General features: G+C 36.1%; 1 protein-coding gene across 18 annotated transcripts in view; it reads right to left on the bottom strand.

The window, feature by feature from the left end:
- Positions 1-2,097: 2,097 nt before the first annotated feature.
- Positions 2,098-18,592, bottom strand: part of ADGRL2 (adhesion G protein-coupled receptor L2) — a 179,807-nt gene continuing 163,312 nt past the window's right edge. For 3 of the 18 annotated variants that reach the window (XM_061451595.1, XM_061451594.1, XM_061451597.1), the window contains 8 exons: positions 16,804-16,895; positions 15,899-15,943; positions 15,584-15,610; positions 14,757-14,925; positions 10,964-11,092; positions 10,445-10,541; positions 7,490-7,618; positions 2,098-4,173 (listed from right to left, as the gene is read on the bottom strand). In XM_061451595.1, the coding sequence (XP_061307579.1) occupies positions 3,419-4,173; positions 7,490-7,618; positions 10,445-10,541; positions 10,964-11,092; positions 14,757-14,925; positions 15,584-15,610; positions 15,899-15,943; positions 16,804-16,895 (1,443 nt within the window). In that variant the 3' untranslated portion in view covers positions 2,098-3,418. Of the gene's footprint in view, positions 4,174-4,838; positions 4,892-5,751; positions 6,690-7,183; positions 7,266-7,489; positions 7,619-10,444; positions 10,542-10,963; positions 11,093-14,756; positions 14,926-15,583; positions 15,611-15,898; positions 15,944-16,803; positions 16,896-18,592 lie in introns of those variants that run through there. The other 15 variants (XM_061451601.1, XM_061451613.1, XM_061451599.1 and 12 more) reach the window with 12 other exon arrangements.

Raw genomic sequence — 18,592 nt, 5'->3', positions numbered from 1 at the left:
GAGATGTATTTTATATTAAACAATGCATAGCACCATTATACAACAGTTCACTAAATGCACATCCCATTTAATCTTTTGCAGGAATTAATATAACTGGACTGAAGTTACAAGGAAGAATTGAACTGAGCTAGTAGGGTTAACACTGATACTAACAGGAGATTACTAGCCATAAGAAAATTACAGCTCTTCTGAAAGACAGTGCCTAAAATAGCAGCATATCCTTGGCACCATCATAGGAACTGGTTAACTGATGACCCTGAAGAAACACTTGTTTCCATTAATTCTGCTGTCATTATTTTCGCTATTTTCGAACTCTTCCTCTGAATTCTTCTGTCCTTCTGATCCCAAGACAAGATGGCAGGAACGTGAGAAGAGAACATAAAGAAATTACAATAAGCTGTCGGCTATATAATTATACTGTAACCTACTACACTGAGAAGTTACACCAACAGAAATTTGGCAAGGAATCGGCTGCTAGCTGAACACAGGACACTCACTAGCATAACATTAAAAAAATCAGGCTCACTAAAAAGCAACATCTACGTTACAAAGAAGCTAACAAAAGAATTCCCTTATGATACTTAGGTTCATCTGGTTCATCTTAGGTTCATCAGCTACATTTTCTTGTTTTATGAATACTTGTTACATTTGCCATTGACTATATATTTAAGATCACAATGCTACAAACCTTCTTCCAGTATGTAGTTTTGCCACCTTTAGCTAGACACAAAGGAGTACTTGCTTGAACAAAGGTTGAAGATTCTGTTGGAAGTTGGTGACATTATTAGGTCATGTGTACTGTAATTACTTGAGCACCACAATTTTTAAATCCCTAAGACACAATTTCCTAGGTAGAAGGCAGCAAGTATGCTTTTAAGTTGCCAGACAGACCAAGAGAATAATTTTTGCTCCAAAGAGTCTGCTGTATACCCTGAATCAGAACAAATTCTTACTTCACAGAGACTTCAGATTTTTAAAGCATCTCTACTCAACAGAGCTAAACAGTTTCTGATTTAATTTTAAATGTTCCAGTGACTGGAACTGCAAGCATAGTAACTTTTAACTGTTAAGGAACAGCAAGAGTTACCAGTAGGGTGAATGGTGCTGACGCCTTTTTCTTCAAGAACATTTGCTACAGTGTCACAGTCCTGATTATTACCTGAACCCCAGGGTTCCACCTCAACCTAGATTTTATTATTTTTACATTTTGAATTGTCTCAACAGCAGGAAATCTTGCCCAAAATGCTCTTCCTAAACTTTTTCAAAACGCATTGATTTATTTTCAAATGGACTTTATATATTCCAATGCATTAGAAGGTAACAACTGATATGGCCTTCAAGTGAATTTTTGCTGTTATCATACATGTAGTCACAAACTGCCACATGTGAAATGGTGACCCCTGTGATAACAGGGCATTAATTTTGGTGTTATTTGGAAGAATACAGTTTTGGGAGTGGTGACAAATGAAGTCCTTGGCATTATCTTTTGAGAGGCCCTGACTGAGAGGGACAAAAGAGGCTTGGGAATCAACAAAACAAAGACCTCGGACTTCCAATTTTGCCACTGATTTGGTCAGAAACATCTTGGACATCAGCTGCCTTCTGCAGTTCTCTGGTCTGATAAAAATAGGGACAGTCATGCTTATTTATCTAACAATGCCATGATGGATTAATTATTTAGATAGCTCTCAGTGCTATCCAAATGCTTATTCATGTTTTCCCCACTGCAACAATATATCTTCATCACTAATAATTAACTGCTAATTACTGTTGCTGAGAATACAATACTGGTGTTTACCACCTTATTTTTAATTTCAGCACAGATGCCTACTTAAAAGTTATGTAAATGATGAAATTACAGTACATTTTCCTAATGACCCTGCTATGTCTGAGTTTGATCTTATCCAATTTTGACTAGAGTAATGAATAGGTAAGATGACCTCTCTTCTGTAGAGCTATAGAGACAGTTTCTATTGTATTCTCAACATTAAATCATGAAATGTAAAGAAGCCAGTCTAAGCAGGATACAGCTGGGTCGAAGGACTGGTGATGCCAATTATGCTTCGTACATAAGAATGCACATTTTACCTATTTGCAAAAAAAATTCACATTTATTTACTGTCAAACAGGTGTTAAAACTTTACACTGGATATTAGTGATGGGCTCATTATTAACAGGTTTACACAAAGGGATGAAAAAAGCAGAATTTTGTTGAAACAATTTACATTTCATTAGATTTTTATCATAAAATAAATTAATTACTAAATATAGGCAGAAGGAATATGGAAGAGTAATAGTTACGTTTTATTTATTTTTTTAAAGGACAGGCACCTTTTATTCACGAGAAAGCTTGTGAGAAGTGTCCGGTGTCCCCTTTACCCCTTACCACCCAACCCTGATTAATTAAAGAATGAACAGGGAATTGAGTTACAATCTTTGTTAGCTATACCAAATTTGTGCAAGGCTTGGCATAATTGGTTTCTAAAACAATTTTCTCCCCAAATTATGGTTTTTGGCAATAAAAATTCAAAACGTAAGAATAAAAACTAACTTGTCAAAGCAGAACACTGTTTACAGTGAAAAATAAGTGAAAACGGGTAGAACTTGCATTTAAACATACTACCGTACTATGAACAGTGTAAGAAAAACAGCTTATAACATATGTGCAACCAAGAGCTTTTCACAATATTTTCTTCAAACTCTTTAAAATTATTTTTTAATGACAATTATATTTCAGTTGGACACAAATGTATTTATTTTACCCTAGCAATAGAACAAAATATAATTTCTTTAGCCATTTTTTTTTTCATGAGAACGGTTCATTGTACAGTTGAGGAAATATATGAAATAAGGCCTGTGGCTTGATTGCTAGTGGTTAGACATGTATTCAATCTTTGCCCTAATGGAAAAGATTTGCAGTGAACTGCAAACTGATGCAGAATATCTCTCCTGCTTTTGCAAGTCTTGTCAGGAATAGTAAGGTACAGTAAATTTGTCCCACAGGATTTTAGAGCCTACGCCTTGTATATAATACAATGTAGGCCTAGAAAAAAGAATGGTGCAGCCATATTTACAAATTTAGTTCACAAACTGCTGCAGTAAAATGGCTGAGAAGTGTTTTATTTCTCTTTTTTTTCTTCACAATTTTGTTAAATTCAGCAGCAGAAGATATCTTAAAATACCTTGTTTGGTATTTCTTTTCTTTGTAACAAATAACTCATTTTAGTATACTCTGTGTATATACAAAGTTTTTGTTTTATAAAAATTCACAGAACTGCGAGGTCCAGTCATCCCCATTACTGGAGAACCACAGGGTCAACAGAATTGTCTCTTCAAGCAGATATGAGGGAGCCTGCATGGGGCCAATTAAGTCTTTTTAATACTTGTACGTGGCCTTTAATATTTCTTTGCTACACTATTAAAGGCTTGTCACTAGTTGCATTTGTCCTTCTCTAACGTCCCCTTCTGGAATACATCCTTCCTTGTTAATGGGAATTATATAGCCGTCGCTATTACCCCTGCTGATTTGATAGTACATCTGAAGCTGATGGCCAGCTCCTAGGTTTGGCATGCTCTTGTAGTAAATGTCCTCATTTTCACTCCTCCTGGAGGGAGAGAGATCTTCTTCAACATCGGGGCTGCTCTCTGGATACGGAGAGTCTCTGAGATTGGGCATGCTCGTATAAAGAGAGTCTCTGTTGGGGGACTGGAGGTGGTCGTCAGCCTCGGCTGTCAGCTGTGAGACGTAGCTGTCCGTTCCCTCGGTCTTCACTTTCTTCTGGGGCTGGTACAGAAGGGAGTGAGTCCGCTGAGGAATGAGCGGGGCCTCGAGCTCTTTGTGGTGGAGCTCCAGCCCGGGGGTGTCACTGTGCATCAAAGATGACGCATCTGCCACGATGGCATCATCTTCGCTACTGCTCCCGCCGATCACAGCTTTGGCCGGTAGCGTGCGCTCCAGGTTGTGGTTCTTGCTGCTGCCCCGCAGGTTGTTGTGCACTAATTCTGAAATGATCATTTTCTCAAAAGCAGTATCATTCAGGCTTAGTCCACAGTCTACAACTTGCACACTGTCGTTATAGTCTCCATTGCGCAATGAGTAGCTGTTGTTGAAATTACCATTTAGCGGTAGAGTATCCATGGCACTTGTATCCCTGGCATTGTTCAGTGAATGTCCTGAAATGGAAAAGGACAGCTCTTGGTTATTGCCTGATGTGCTTTTTATCACATAATTATTTTTTTTAAACAAAATTCTTTAATGTAGTTCAGGACAAAGTTGTACTTGGAAGTAAGACTTGAGAAAAGTTAGGTTATTGAACATTCCCAAATGTAAACAGTTGCACACCTTATAGGAAAGATGCATCTTAAAAACAGTAACGTGTATTTCCTGTGGGGAATAGTGGCATTTTGATTTCTTAATTTAGTGTCAACTCTGTGACTCTTCCACAAGGAACTGTTCACTCCATGCCCTTGCATATGTAATGCAAAGCAATTTATTTGGAAAAATCTATGTTTTGAAGTACACCATCATGATTTAGAAAGAGCAAATGAACAGAATTTGTCCTAAACGACACTAAATTAAAAAGGAATTAAATTACAGACATAACTGAAGGTAAATGTGGAACATAAACCCACGTAACTGGCAAGCAACTACTTCAACAACATTTCTAACATTTTTTCCTTTTTTTTTTTTTTTTGAGATGAAGTAAAGAAAAGAATGAAAAAAATGGATAAATACAAAGAATTTATGTTGAACAAGGACAGCCATCTTTCACACTACAGGGACCAGGGCCCACAAGCACCATCCAACAACACAATAGACAGCAGGTGGAATGACTCACTTTGGACAACTCACATCATGTCTGTCTGCTCAGGCTATCTGGCCTAAGAGTAGCTGATATATAAAAGAAAGTAAAATGATTTATTGTAACATGATGAAGAATTACTGAGCTTTTCAGCAACTTAGTCAGAGCAAGGGTTCAGCAAATTAGATTACTAAGCAATAACAGCTTTTTTTTCCCCACTTAATGTAATTTTTTTTGCACTAATATTCTGTCTGCCAACAACAGCCCCAGGCTTCTAAAGGTCAAAGTTTGCCTGCAGTCTGCATCAGTCACAGTGACAGCGCTGAATGAACCAAAATAGTTAATTAAGAGTTAGGCCCACAGTTACCATGGGCATGGAAGTCAAATGCAGAAATGTTAGGAATTTCTGTAAGTATGGGTCACAGAAATTAAACCAAAGAATAAATATTAGCTGTGGAATGGGAAAAGGAAATCAGCCATGGCTGATATCTCATAGCTGCTGGAGGAATGACAGATTGGGTAAGTCTGCTGGAAACATGAAAAGAAGTTTAAGGGGGAGGAGGAATGAAGTCTTAGGATGATTAAGGTCTTTATGCTTTTGGTTTTGGCTTTTTCTTTTTTTGGTAACACGATAAAGAAAAGGTTTTCCTACAGACACAAAGACGTAAACTATGACAGCACAGTGCTTCCCAAGCAAAGGAAAAAAAAAGAAAGAAAGAAAAAAAAACCCCAAACTTTGAGAGAAATTAAACAGTCTGAACCATGGAAAGTCAGATGGTTAGAGCATTCCTAGAAAATCACTTTATCTACAGGTATGTCTGGAAGTAAAGAAAGAATGAAGTGACGTTTACTGAAATGAGACTGACCACTGTGAGGCTGCTGCATTATATGCAAGGCTTGGAGGAGTATGAGAAAAAAGTTGTTTTTGAAAAGATTATACATTTTTCCATTTTGTTTTGGTTTTGTTTTGTTTTCCATAAGTAAAGCTGCAGCTTATCCTAGAAGATTCAGTCTTCCCTGGAAATAATTGTTTTCAATTAAAAAGTAATTGCATTTTCTCAGGAAAAGATTCTGTCTTTAAAAAATAGAGTAATAATTTCCAAATAAATTCTGAGTAATTTGCAAATCATTTTGTATCTGTGTTATTGTTGACTCCTCTCCATGTGTACTGATTTAAACAGTGATGAGGGTTGTTTGAAAGGTCTCTTTAAGCTTTGATTAAACAACTTTGTAGTTTTGTAATTTCATATATGTTCCAAGGTTTTTCTTGCAATGGATTTAGCTGTGCGGAACATATGGCATTTATAAAAGTAGACAACACATGGACCACATGCTGGCATTCATTTCCCTCATGAAAATGATTTAATTCTATAATTTTAATTCTCTTTTCTTCTGCTAAACAGATACCAAAATATATCTGATAATCCAAAATGAATTTTCTATGATATACTGCAGAGTTAAGCATGCTAGAATATATTCAAATTGGTTTGATGAGGCAAATTTCGTTGCCCACGATCAGGTAATTCATTTGAAATCTTTCCATAGCCTGTAGCAAGATTACTATGGGAATGTAAAAATATGAGTAAATTGTTAAGCATTTCTGCTTGACACTGTTCTGGTTTTAAACAGCAAATTATTTCAGCATTGCATAACTTCTGTTACCAATAGGGTTTGCTACAGACCTCATGTTGTTTCCCAAAAAGCAGTATGCAAGTACTTTTGAATGTGGAAACATTTCATTTGCAAATTGTGAACCACTTGCCCGCTGAGTCTACTTCATGACCGCTAGTTATGTTTTAATTGTGCCCATTAAAAATCATGCTGAAAAAATTTACATTTGATAGGCAAAGTTAAGTTTTACTCCCATACTTGTCTCTCTGTAGGTTGCTAGAGGAAAGCATAAGGAAAGTAAGAAAACAAGAGAATGAAAATAGAAACTACAGTTCAGTTAAAGAGGAAACTTGAAATAAAAACTGGAAACAAGGTTTTATGAGCTCTTTATCAAGGATTTATCATTCCAGTTACACTAAAGTGATCTTACGACTCATCAAGCAGCAACTGCTAGATATTTACTGATGAATTGCACCACAGTTTAAAAAAGCAATTAGATAATGCAGAAACAAAATGTTAGGTAAGTGATGACACCCTTTATTCCTACAGAACTAAACTCTTCTAACTGTTAATCTCAGGATTTTCCTACAGAAAAATGATCTACCATAAAGCTGCACTATACTATAGTTTATATCTGTTTGACGCTGGATACAATTTTCTACACTGGGGTATCCAAAGGTGTCAAGATGCCTTGTGCATCTAATCACTTCCATAAGCAGGTTTTTGTCAGCAAGCTTTAGAGTCAACCTTATATTGCATAGACATGATACCTCTAAGTGATATATATCTTGAAGATGGGCTCTCGGACCATGTGGTGTCAGTCCTGTAATAGTATATTAAGATTTATGCCACCTGTGTTAAAAACATGGATAATTATTGGTAAATACTGTTATGGCAAAGGCATTACTATAATATAGTGCAGTTTTACAAGCTGACATTGGCAACACTACTTCTTGAACTGACAAGAAATTCAGACTGTATGGCTAAGCTATTGCAACTTGAGTTTCTATCTAGGGAAAAGGAGGGATTTGGAGCAAGCCAAGAAAAGCGGTTTTATTCAGGAAGTATAAGCACACCTGGTGAGTTAAACACAGGAGCTGAAGGGGCATTACATACAACTGTTTCAGCGAGCAATGTGTTATAGGGGTTGTTAGTGCCGTGTGGTCGAAGAAGAGGGTTTGTTAGTAGGTAATTGCCAGTCATTCCTAAAGCAAAAGAAACAGAAAAAAATGTCAGTTCTTTAATTTTAGGCTGACAGTTTCAATAAAGAATAGTTTTTATTCATCATGAATCATGTAGGGCTTGTCAAATGTAATTCAGCTGAAAATTTCTGAATGTATTTGAGCTATGTATTTGAAATGGGAGCAGGAAAACACAGTTAGGTTCCAGTAATTCACAGGTGCTGTCCAAATCCCCAAAGTAAACAGCTGGTGAGAGTGACATTTAGTAGTGTATACAAAATCACTGTTACACAAGAATAGCAATTAAATGTGTAGAGATCGAGGTACTACATAAAACTATTATAACTTTAAAAATTATCACATGGAACACTTCTGTCCAGACTTGAGAGAAATTAATTTCTTGAACTGAAAGGTATTGAAAAATTTATGACAGGATCAGAGCTGTTACTCACTTTATGAAAAACACATGGATAGTGGAAGGGAATTGCTGTTTTCAAACAGACAGTGGATGACAAACTGCAAGAAGCATATCTTAGTATATGCAAAAGTATGCATGCTGAGGGGAAAGCAAAATATTTGCTCTAAGAAATCAGAGCATTCTCATTTTCTCCCTGGACACTCATGCTGCAAATTTATCTGCCAGGTTTTAAAAAAGAATTCCTCAAATGACAATTTTTTTTTTAAACAATCAGTTTACAAACAATGTAAGATGAAGCAAAACACTACATGAATAGATTCTTTTAAACCTATTTTACATTTTAATGCAACACCCATTTTAACACCTCTTGGAATAATTATAAAAAAAAAATCAGCATATTTTGAGAAATTATTAAAAAGTCAATTATCTCTGATTTCTAGCTACTAGAAGAAAAATGGGGTGGAAAAATGACAAAAGAAAACCCCACACAAAATGCTGTGATTTAGAACTTACTTTAAACATTTCATTAAGGTAAAATTCCACTTTCTTTCCTATTGCATTGCACAGCAGTGTATCAGGATCAGTGTATTACAGACCCAAGGACAACTGAAGAGCCAGCTATATTTTTATAGTATGGGCATTTTTATTTGTCAAGGAAAAGAAAATATATATTCCAAATATTAATGCTTCTGTACTACTATAGTTACATAGAAGCAGAAATTAGTGAAAAATTCTAAGATTCAGAGAAATATTGCCTGATTATGCGATCTTATTTGGAAGTTCGTCTCAGCGAACAACCAAAAAGATTCTATCATAGCTTTTTTCCAGTTGTAATTTACTTATTACTAGAAATACTAGCTGAAACATATTTTTCTTGAGTTCAATTGTTGTGTGTGTGTGTGTGTGTGTGTGTGTGTACTATGTTTAATCTTGGTTAGAATCATTACCTGTAATTTATGGTTAAAAGAACTTCTCTTTTTCAATCAAAAAATGTTTGCCACTTTTAAAACCTTGATTTTTATTTTTAAGGAAAAATGGCACTTGCAATTAATTACTAAACTATGCTTGCATGTAGATATCACAGAGACAGTGACTGTATTATAACTGAATGAAGATGATATCAATTTTTCTGATCATGGCAGAACACCTCCAGTGACATGGGACTGGAGCTCCAAAAGAGGAAGAAGCTTCCAAGACCTCTGTTCAACTCTGAGTTAACAGAGGGTGCAGCATGGTTAGAGCAAACCTCAGGAGTTGGAGACATCCAATTAGGGTGAAGTCCCAGACTTCTATCTCTAGTGTATTTATGGGATTTTAATAAGACACTGGAAAGGAATGCAGTTCTTTCTTAGGCAGGAAAAATATACATATTCTACTTAGGAGAAGTTACTTAATTTTGATTTGCTAGAGGAACATACAAGATTCAGATGGGGGCTAGCAACGAGACACAAACATCTTACCCACATTCTATACACCAAATAGCAAAAATAGAATCATGCTTTCTGAAATGCTTTCTTTCACAAAATACATTTTTTACTTTCAAAATGAATGTGACTTAAGTACATGTCCTTGCTAACAATCTTGAAAAAATAAAAACAAGGGAGAGAAATTTGGTAGTTGTTGATGAAGGCTTTACAAGCAGCCCTCGCATAGGTGAATTTTCTGTTTGAAAGTTTCTCATTTAAGCAGAAACTGATTGCAATAAGATCAGAGCTATGTGTTCTTTCCTAGGGACTTGGGTGGAAGAACAGGCTTTGAACTTGGCTTGCACAGACCAGTCTTCTCTCCATCGCTAGCTCTAACTGCCTTAGAAAAAACACAGGGAGAATGGAAGGAAGGGATATTCTGTCTCAATACCCTTTTCTCCTAACTGGACATGAGAATGAGGTTACAGATTTCAAAGTCTATTTGAGCTGAGAAATTTGGAGGTTTTGCTTCTATGTGCCTGAAAATCTGGATTCTATCCCACGTGACAGATATGATGTTCTTTGAAAGAGAAAAGATAAATGCTTTACAGACATCTTTTGAATAGAAATGATATCAATTAGATTTCACTGGGAAAATTTCTGCACCTAAAAATCATAGTCAAATATGCATTAAAATGTTACTGCACTCATATTTCTGTTTCAGATTTAACCTATAAAGGTTAGGAAAGATTTAAAATTATGATCTTGCTTTTAAGTTAAATTATAGATGAAACTTATTTAAATACATTATCACAAATGGAGGAATTCAACTCCTATAGCAGGCGGCCAGTTGAGAGAACACAGTTTTAAAATATGCTGGTGGGTGACTTTAAAACTCTACTTTTAGAGAACATTTGTTCCAGAATAATTTTTTTTTCCAAAACATTCTTTTCAATTCCGTGTTAAATAATATAAAATCTTATAAAATTTAAGGGTTCTAAAACGGAAATGTTCCCAGTGACTGACCTTGGTTAAGTGTTGAAGTGCTGTTGATGTCACCTGAGATAAAAGACGATTCAGATTGTTTTCTCACAGTGTCATTCCACATCCTCCTTATACGACTCTGTTAATATAAAGCAGTGAGACAAAAGCACAGTAAGTTACAAAAAGATTTTATCCTACTTATGTGCTATTATGTAGAATATTTGTGTTTATTTTGGCCTGAAGCAAGCCATGCTTCTAGCACATAGTAAAACTCCTCCTGTTATTATTAAAGCTCTGATTCATTAAATTTCATTTAGATGAAACATGATGGCATAAACCTTCCTATAAAGCAGCACTTAATATACAAGAAAAATAAGGTGTTTGAATTAGACCAAAGTAAAAGGAAATTTTAAAAAGAAATCAATTCTACTATGCAGAAGTATGTATTTGCCATCTAAATAATAATAATGAGAAGAAAATTAGTGTTCCTGATTGGAACACATCTCAGTCGGCTTTTTATAAATAAGGTTAATTAAGAGATGCTGTCAAAGCCTTTGTTACCTGAGTGCCAGAGGAATAGCGGGCACTAGTTCTTGTTGTTGATGCCTTCACTGAACTGTGGGGACTCTCAGTTGGTAGTCCACCACAGCAGTAAGAATGTCGGAAGCATTTGCCATATTCCTTACGTACCTACGGAGAGAAAAGCAATACTTAGCACAAAAAATAGTCTTAAATATCTCCACTGACAAAAACACATAAACCTGGCATAGAAACTATTTACTTTTCACACAAAAAGATATTTCTTGTCTGTTGAACTATTGGCTATTAGCAAAATAAAGCATTCTTCCCTACTTAGTGACAGCATTATCAACTATCCAGGATTTCTGAACAAATTATTTCCAAGGTATACATGCATTTCATTTAGATATGCCTGAATAATCATTACTGAGTTGGGGGGTGGAACTAGATGATCTTTAAGGTCCCTTCCAGGTCAAACCATCCTGTGACTGAGTTATTTATGTAATTATTTTTATTTTGTCATACTATAGATTAATATAGTTCAGTTTACCAGATCTGAATGCTGCCTGAAAATAGCCCTTTTTTATATGAGCTTTTGGTGCAAAAAACATAGAAAGCCTATTTTCCCACCCTAGCAGGCAAAAAGGGCTGAGGTAACTAGCCTGTGTACTTCTCGGTAGTGCCCATTATGTTATCCGTTCTGAGAAAGTGCACAAAACCTGCAATGACTATACGTCATTTTCATATAAAGTTACTATGTGTAACTCAAACAGTTGCTAGTTCATATGGTCACACTAGCTTTGGGACTGTACAAAGCTCACAAATGACACTGCCCCACTTTAGGGAGAATGCCTGCTGTGCTCGTAGAGGCACCATCAGACTTCCAGAGTCAAATTTTAAATTGTGAAGCTTGGGAAATCTTTCAATTTTAGGGCCAAAAAATAAAATCCTCATTACTGTCTTTGCTGAACCTAGAAATGTGACTACACCTATGTGTATGAGATTTTTATCTGACAAAGCAACAAGACTAATTAATGATTCTAGTATTCTGCCTGTATTTATTCACCTTCTGTTTCCAGTGGCCTACAGGAAACTTCAGCTTTGGCATTTTTGCGGCTGCTATGCTAGCTACTATTCTCAGGTAACAAGAAAGTGAATACACATTTTGGCAGCATGACAGCAACAGTGAAAGGACAGAGTAGATAAAATTTGGAAAGGTGCTCAAGTAAATTCATAAATCTTCCTCAGATACTTGGCAGTCTAAGTGTCTCTGCATCAGTGAGACTCGTAAGTTTCTGGGAAAAGTGGGTTTTCAGTTCATGTGGAAAGTCTGCTTGACCTATGAAAATACAGGACAGAAAGTTACGTGTATATAGAAAGGGGAAAGGGGAAAATGCAAAAAATTCATAGTGTGGATTTACATGTGCCACGTGCTGTTACCAGTATTACAAGAATTTCATTCATGGAATACATACTGTGATGTTTTTATAAACCACAAGGTTTAAGAAAATTTGAATAGTTAGTGCCTTAATTGAATTCAAGCTAGGGACAATAACTCATCTTTTTATAAAAGTATATGGTACATATTTTAAAGGAACCCCGATCTGTAACAATATGAAAAAGCTCATGGAAAATGAAAAAAGTGCATAGACATAGAATTATAATCTTTAACCCTGTAGTCTGTAAAACCTATGTCTGTATGTATCATCACTAGGTGGTATAACACCTAAGAAAATCCATTCCTGAACACAAATGGATATTAAATGCTCCAAACCACTACAAAGTAGAAACAATAGCAATCAAAACTGTATTTTTACCCAAATACCACCCTCTAGGGCTGGTTTTGCCTAATGCCTACATTGCAGTGACTGTACATTATGTGTCAGTATTGCACATTCCACGGTCATTATTTCTAAATTATAGCTTGTTGGAAACTGATGGAAGCAACAGCACTATCATCTTGTCAGAACTGGAAACATAATAGTTTTCACTTTCACACTTCTATTTCACTGTTCAATTTAGTGACCAACTAGTAATAACAGAATAAAAAGACTACATTAGCTATGCAGGCAGAGGATAGGATGATACCCAGTCAAAGGCATCGAAACTTAAAAATCTTAAATGGCAGCTTTAACATTCTTCCAGGTATAAATCTTACTGCTCTAGGTTATGCGTTTTGACACTTGACTGGTATCTTAATATTGCTTTTTGCTGATTCCACTTAATATGAAAACAATGCACAGCTGGAAAAAGAAATAAAAAATAATCTGGTTTTGATTTTCAAGTCCAATACAAGTGGCAGAAAGGGCAACATTATATGAAACCCTAATCTAGAAATTATTTGCATTTTGAGAATGTCTGCATTTTCTTTCCTCTCTTTTTTCTCTTAGGCTCAATCTCCTCTCTAAGCATGCTTTTATTCTCTCAAAATGAGAGGAATACCAGGTTCATCTCGATAAAACTCTGTCTACCAGATCTATTCCTAAAACATGGCTGAACGCCATTGTTTACACCAAATTTAGAGGTGCTGATACAGTTAGAGCTGGTACAGTTGAGTCACGCAAGAACATGATTTTTGTACTTGCACAGCAATGCTTTATCCAGTGGTCTCAAAACATTTTGTAAATATCAGTTAATTATGTCTCTGGTGAGCTAATTATAATGGGAGTTAATAATTGCTATGTCTCCAACTTAAAACTGGTAAAAATATTTAGAATCTAAATATCACAAATTTGGTATTTCCAAACGTAGCGTGTATTGCATTTTATGTGAAGTTTTTTTTGGGTGGGATTAACATTTACCCTTCCTCTCAACTCTTGTTACTTTTATTTGCTACACCTTACACAGGCTATGAGCTTTTTTCTTTTGTCCTTCAGAAAAGCACCTCTAAGGCATCCCTGCTCAGTCTGGGGACGAGTTGCAGGGAACCCAAAGAGAATCCATGCAGCTGTGCCCTTCACTTCCTTCTCTCCTGTTTGCTCCTCTCCTCTCTCCCCTGCAAACCTTCTCTCTCCCCAGAAGATCTGCTCCTTCTGGACTCCGCTGTTCCCATCGGGCAAAGGGGAGCAGAACTAATTTAGCACATCCCACTTACGAGGGAAAGCTCTTGCCAGGGGATTCAAGTTTTTCCAGTTGAGAGCACAAAGCTGTTGATTGCTGGGGGAGGCAAACACTTGAATTAGAGTAGTCATGCTGGCATCTTTGGGAACCTCTGCCCGTTAGCAGTTGTCTTGTGTTAATGACTACATTTTTTCTATAGTGTGCTGAAGTTAATAATAAAATTAATTTTTATATCTCACTTAATTGTGTAATGAACAAGCACTGATAGTACAATCCCTGCCTATCACCCGTAGCTTTATGTGGCAGATTAATGGGATCTCAGGAGAGGTCCTCTGCCTTGATCTGAGAGAGTTTCCAGGCTGAGATAGGCTGATACCATAAATGATCCTTTGTTAGCAGTGCTGCAGCTAAGGCAGGATTTGTTTCGTGCACACATAAAGACTTTTGGCTGTAAGTCCAGACTAATACATACCATATTACCAATGTTAAGTAGTAGTACATTTTCTATAGTAGTTTTCTTCCAAAAGCCTCAAAACTTTGCAAGCCTAAGTTGGAAATGCTGCATCCGTTTTAAACCCACTTGGGCCACAGAGCAGTTACAGGAACCTCACAAGAACACACAGCAAGAATTGCTTTTGAATCTTAGTCCCCTCCTCAAACTATTTCAGAATACCTCGGTTCTTAATGTTGCTTTTTTTTTTCTCTGTTTTTAAGGAAATATATGTGGTATTTTTAAGGAGTTAGAGAACATGCATGTGTATTTTCATTAACTTACTTTCTTTTGAAGGGCACAATGAAAGATGAAGATAAACATTCCTTGGAAAGCATTAAATACTGTGAAGAGATACGTCATCACAACAGTGCCCTCATTGATAAACAGCAGGCCAAATGACCATGTTAGGCCAAGGAGACACAGGAGAGCAAATGCACCCAGGACCCAGGATCTGTAAAAGAAAATTAATTTTAGTAACATTACTTATGAGAATGCATATCACCAAAACCAATATTAACATTTCAGTTCCTGCAGTTGACTTTTACTAGGTTCATATTCAAATGTAAAAATTCCTTGGGTTTAACCTTTTATCTATTAAAGAAAGAACAATTCCATTTAGTACTCTTAGTCTCCAGTGAAAACAGAAGAGTAGATGTGACCTTTTTCTTTCTCAAGAACTGCACAGGATGTTAAAACTATTTTGAAATTCAGAAGTATAGTGCAAGCCCCAGCTACTCCATTGCTTTATCTTCTTTTAGAAAAGAGATTGATAAATCTGGCTTAGTCACTAATCACACCATAGATTTTAAACTGCCATATGACACCAAATAATGTAACACAAATGCACAAAGGTTGAACAGCAGATTAAAAGCCTAGAGCCCAAATCTTTAATGCGCCGATAAACTCAGCTAAACTGAAGCTAGATGATCTAACTTCCGCATGAAGAAACCCTGCTGAAATGTGACAAAAATATGGATATTGCTCTACAAAATAGTCTAAAAAAGATTCCATCATGAACAGGTTAAGGAAAAGGAATTGTAGAGAACGGCACAGAATGAAAGGGAAAGGGAATTTAGTCAGTGAATTCCACATCTAACTAATGATCTTACTTGATAAATGGCTTATTATCTTCATAGCTAGAAAGCATTATAAGCAGAAAAGAGAAACAAAATTATTAGACAGAATTGAAACAGAAATTAATAAGAGCATTTTTAATTGTCTATAAAAATTAGTCAAAATCAGAAAATTCAAAATGCAGAGGCAAGCAATTTAAAATTATAAAGGCATATAATAGTTTAAAGTTCTTTAGCAAATCAGGTATCTCAAAAGTAGTTAATTAAAATTAAGGGAAATCCACAATATTGACCGAGTTTGTAAAGTTAAAAATCATGCTAGAAATTTGTTAATGTAGGGTTCTATCTTACCCAGGTAAGTCCGTATTATAGTAGCCATCACAAACACGGTAATTACTGGTGTGGATGAGAAGACAGAAAGAGGAAAAGGAAGAAAAGAGAGAGATGCTAAAGATTAGCTCTCTCTCTCATCATGCAACATGCAATGAAGCTGATACTGACCTAGCTAGAACATCTAGTTCACAATGTTATAGCCTTACTGAAAAATCTCCCTTCGCCATTTTCAACATTCAAAGCAAATCTGTAAGACCCTTCCACATCCAACCCTCAGCGTTAGAAAGTTGCATCCTCCCTTCAGTGTTGATAATAAAAACCTTCAGTACAACGTAAAGCTATACAGAATACAGTAAAAGACTATCTAAAGAAGCAAAAGCTGTCAAAGCCTTGTTAATTGTGTAACACTTAACATTACTCTGCAAAAGGGATACTGAAGTACAGCACCATGATAAAGTAAACATTTGTTAAATTAGCATCAAAACAGTAGATAATCTTCAAGTTAACAATAATAATAGAGTCAATTCTCTTGGGAGAACAGGATTAGGAGTAGAAACTGCTCAGAATCCCTAAATCAAAAAGTCATTTAACAAAACAAACTTAATATAATCATATCAGCCATGCAAACAGGAACATCATTTTAGATTTGCGTTTTAAATGCAAATGGAATTACTACAGTGCTGTGGCATTTCCGTGAAATAGGTTCTTGGCACTAGTTCCAGGCCGAAATTATCTAATTTTGACCGGCGTTTGTGACATTACAGCAACAATGTGACGAAAGAAGGATTGGCTCTGTTTGCTTCTAATTGACATCTGCAGTTGCTGGGAGACAATGGCATGTGCTCCTAATGGAGAGTACCTTTCAATCAGTTCAGCAATCAGAAAATAATCATGGTTCTCATACTTGAACACAAAGCACTTACTTAATGTTTTCCAACCTGCTAGAGTCTGGTTTCAAAGTGTTTGAGTGCTTCACCATTTTGCACAATGTGATCACCAGGAAGATAAGATTCAGCTGTCAAAACAGATAAGAATGAAATTAAACTACTTCAAGTAATAGGCTGAATAATGATGATGTTACAGACTAAACAAAACCCCCGTAGTTTATTTTCAAATATGTAGTGAAACTGGGTAACTATATCAGACAGTCTGTAAAAAGTGACTGCAAATATGGATGAGGGGAAAAAAAGAGTTATAGGTCACTTAATCTTTCAAATTCACTACATCATCATGAACCACCATGTTTATCTCATGTCCAATGTCTTTGTCAGTCCAGGTCTGTCTTCCAGCTTGTTGTGCTTGGCCCCTGTTCACCTTCACCTGTCACCTCTGGCCTTGTTCCCCATTTCATTGACCTCCCTGAGGACTACGCTTACCCCTTTAATGTACTATACTAGTTGTCCTTTTTTTACCCCATCCTCCTTCTGGAATGTTTTTTGCCTTTGCTGGTTTCTCCCTTTCCTTTTTTTATCCCCGTTTGTCCGCAAAAATCCTACTCGGTTCTTGAAAACAGCTTAAATGTAACTAAAGAAAAAGAAAAAAGAAACAAAGATGCAGCAAATACATCAAACTTAACAGTGCTGGTGGTGCACCCTCCTATTGCCCTCTTTCCCTTTGTAGTCTGGATTCTGTCTAAGCAAGACTGCATGAGACTTGAAGGAAAGGACTATGCTGTCTTATTCTTGTTGTATCATTCATATAGATAACAACAGGGAAGATACTGAAGGTAATTTTTTATAGTTTTCCTATTGTGAAACAGAATCACAGGTATCAAAGATACTAGGTGCCTTTCTCCTATTGATTTCAAAGCATGTGAAGAGCATAAGTTAAGCCTAACACAAGGATGCAGTAAGCCAAAAACAAGGATGCCTGAAGAATACAGGCTGAAAAGTGGTATACAGTTATTTTGAGTAATTAGTATGTGCTGTCCTATATCATGCAGACAATTCAAATAAAATTGTATGTTTGAAAACAGTAAGAGCTATGTCCTTTCAAGGAGAAGACACACATCTTTATCTAATAGTACAATGGTCCACAAGAAGTGGCTGAACTGACAGCCAAGATTAAATAGGAGAGTATGCTTGGAAATCCTTATAATCCTTATAACACATAGATAGATCATAACCCCATTCTTACAATACCCCATACATATCTGCAACTGGTTACTGATGGAGAATGATCAAGCCCAGTCTCATTCTGGGGAGCCTTTGGTTTGAGACAGCATCAAAATTCTTTTTGTAACACTGGGGATACCAATTCATACCAGCTGTGTTCCTATAGCTGTGCCACAGTGGTCAGAAATGTCACTCAACTCCTAATAAAGAGCAGGTCTTAATAACCTCAAAAAGATGAGTATTTTAAAGGCTCTGATCAGAGCCTGTTACTAAACGTATGTATTACAGAAATAATTCTTATTGCTAAGGGTATTTAAGTTATCACTGCTGTTGCTGTCTCCAAATCAGGATGGACAGTATTATCTATAATGCAGTTTTCAACACCAGAACAGTGTTTGGAGACCCTTGACATCAACAGTCTTTATTCAAAGTAAAATATTTTTACAACTGTACCTTGAGATTAATACAAAAAGTGTATGTGATACAAATAACAAAACCAAGCTTTTATACTTTATTTCTGTCTGTGTTTCAAGAACTGACAAAAATACTTAACCTTTAAGTGGGGGTATGTACATGGCAAAGGTTAAGCATGACTTCC

Source organism: Pezoporus flaviventris, unplaced genomic scaffold, assembly GCF_033815535.1.
Source record: "Pezoporus flaviventris isolate CSIRO_AGI_PZ_B2104156 unplaced genomic scaffold, CSIRO_AGI_Pfla_v1 ptg000013l, whole genome shotgun sequence".
In the NCBI taxonomy this organism is placed as follows: Eukaryota; Metazoa; Chordata; class Aves; order Psittaciformes; family Psittacidae; genus Pezoporus; species Pezoporus flaviventris.
The sequence above is the reverse complement of the archived record's forward strand: the minus strand, read 5'-3'. Positions and strand labels throughout refer to the sequence as shown.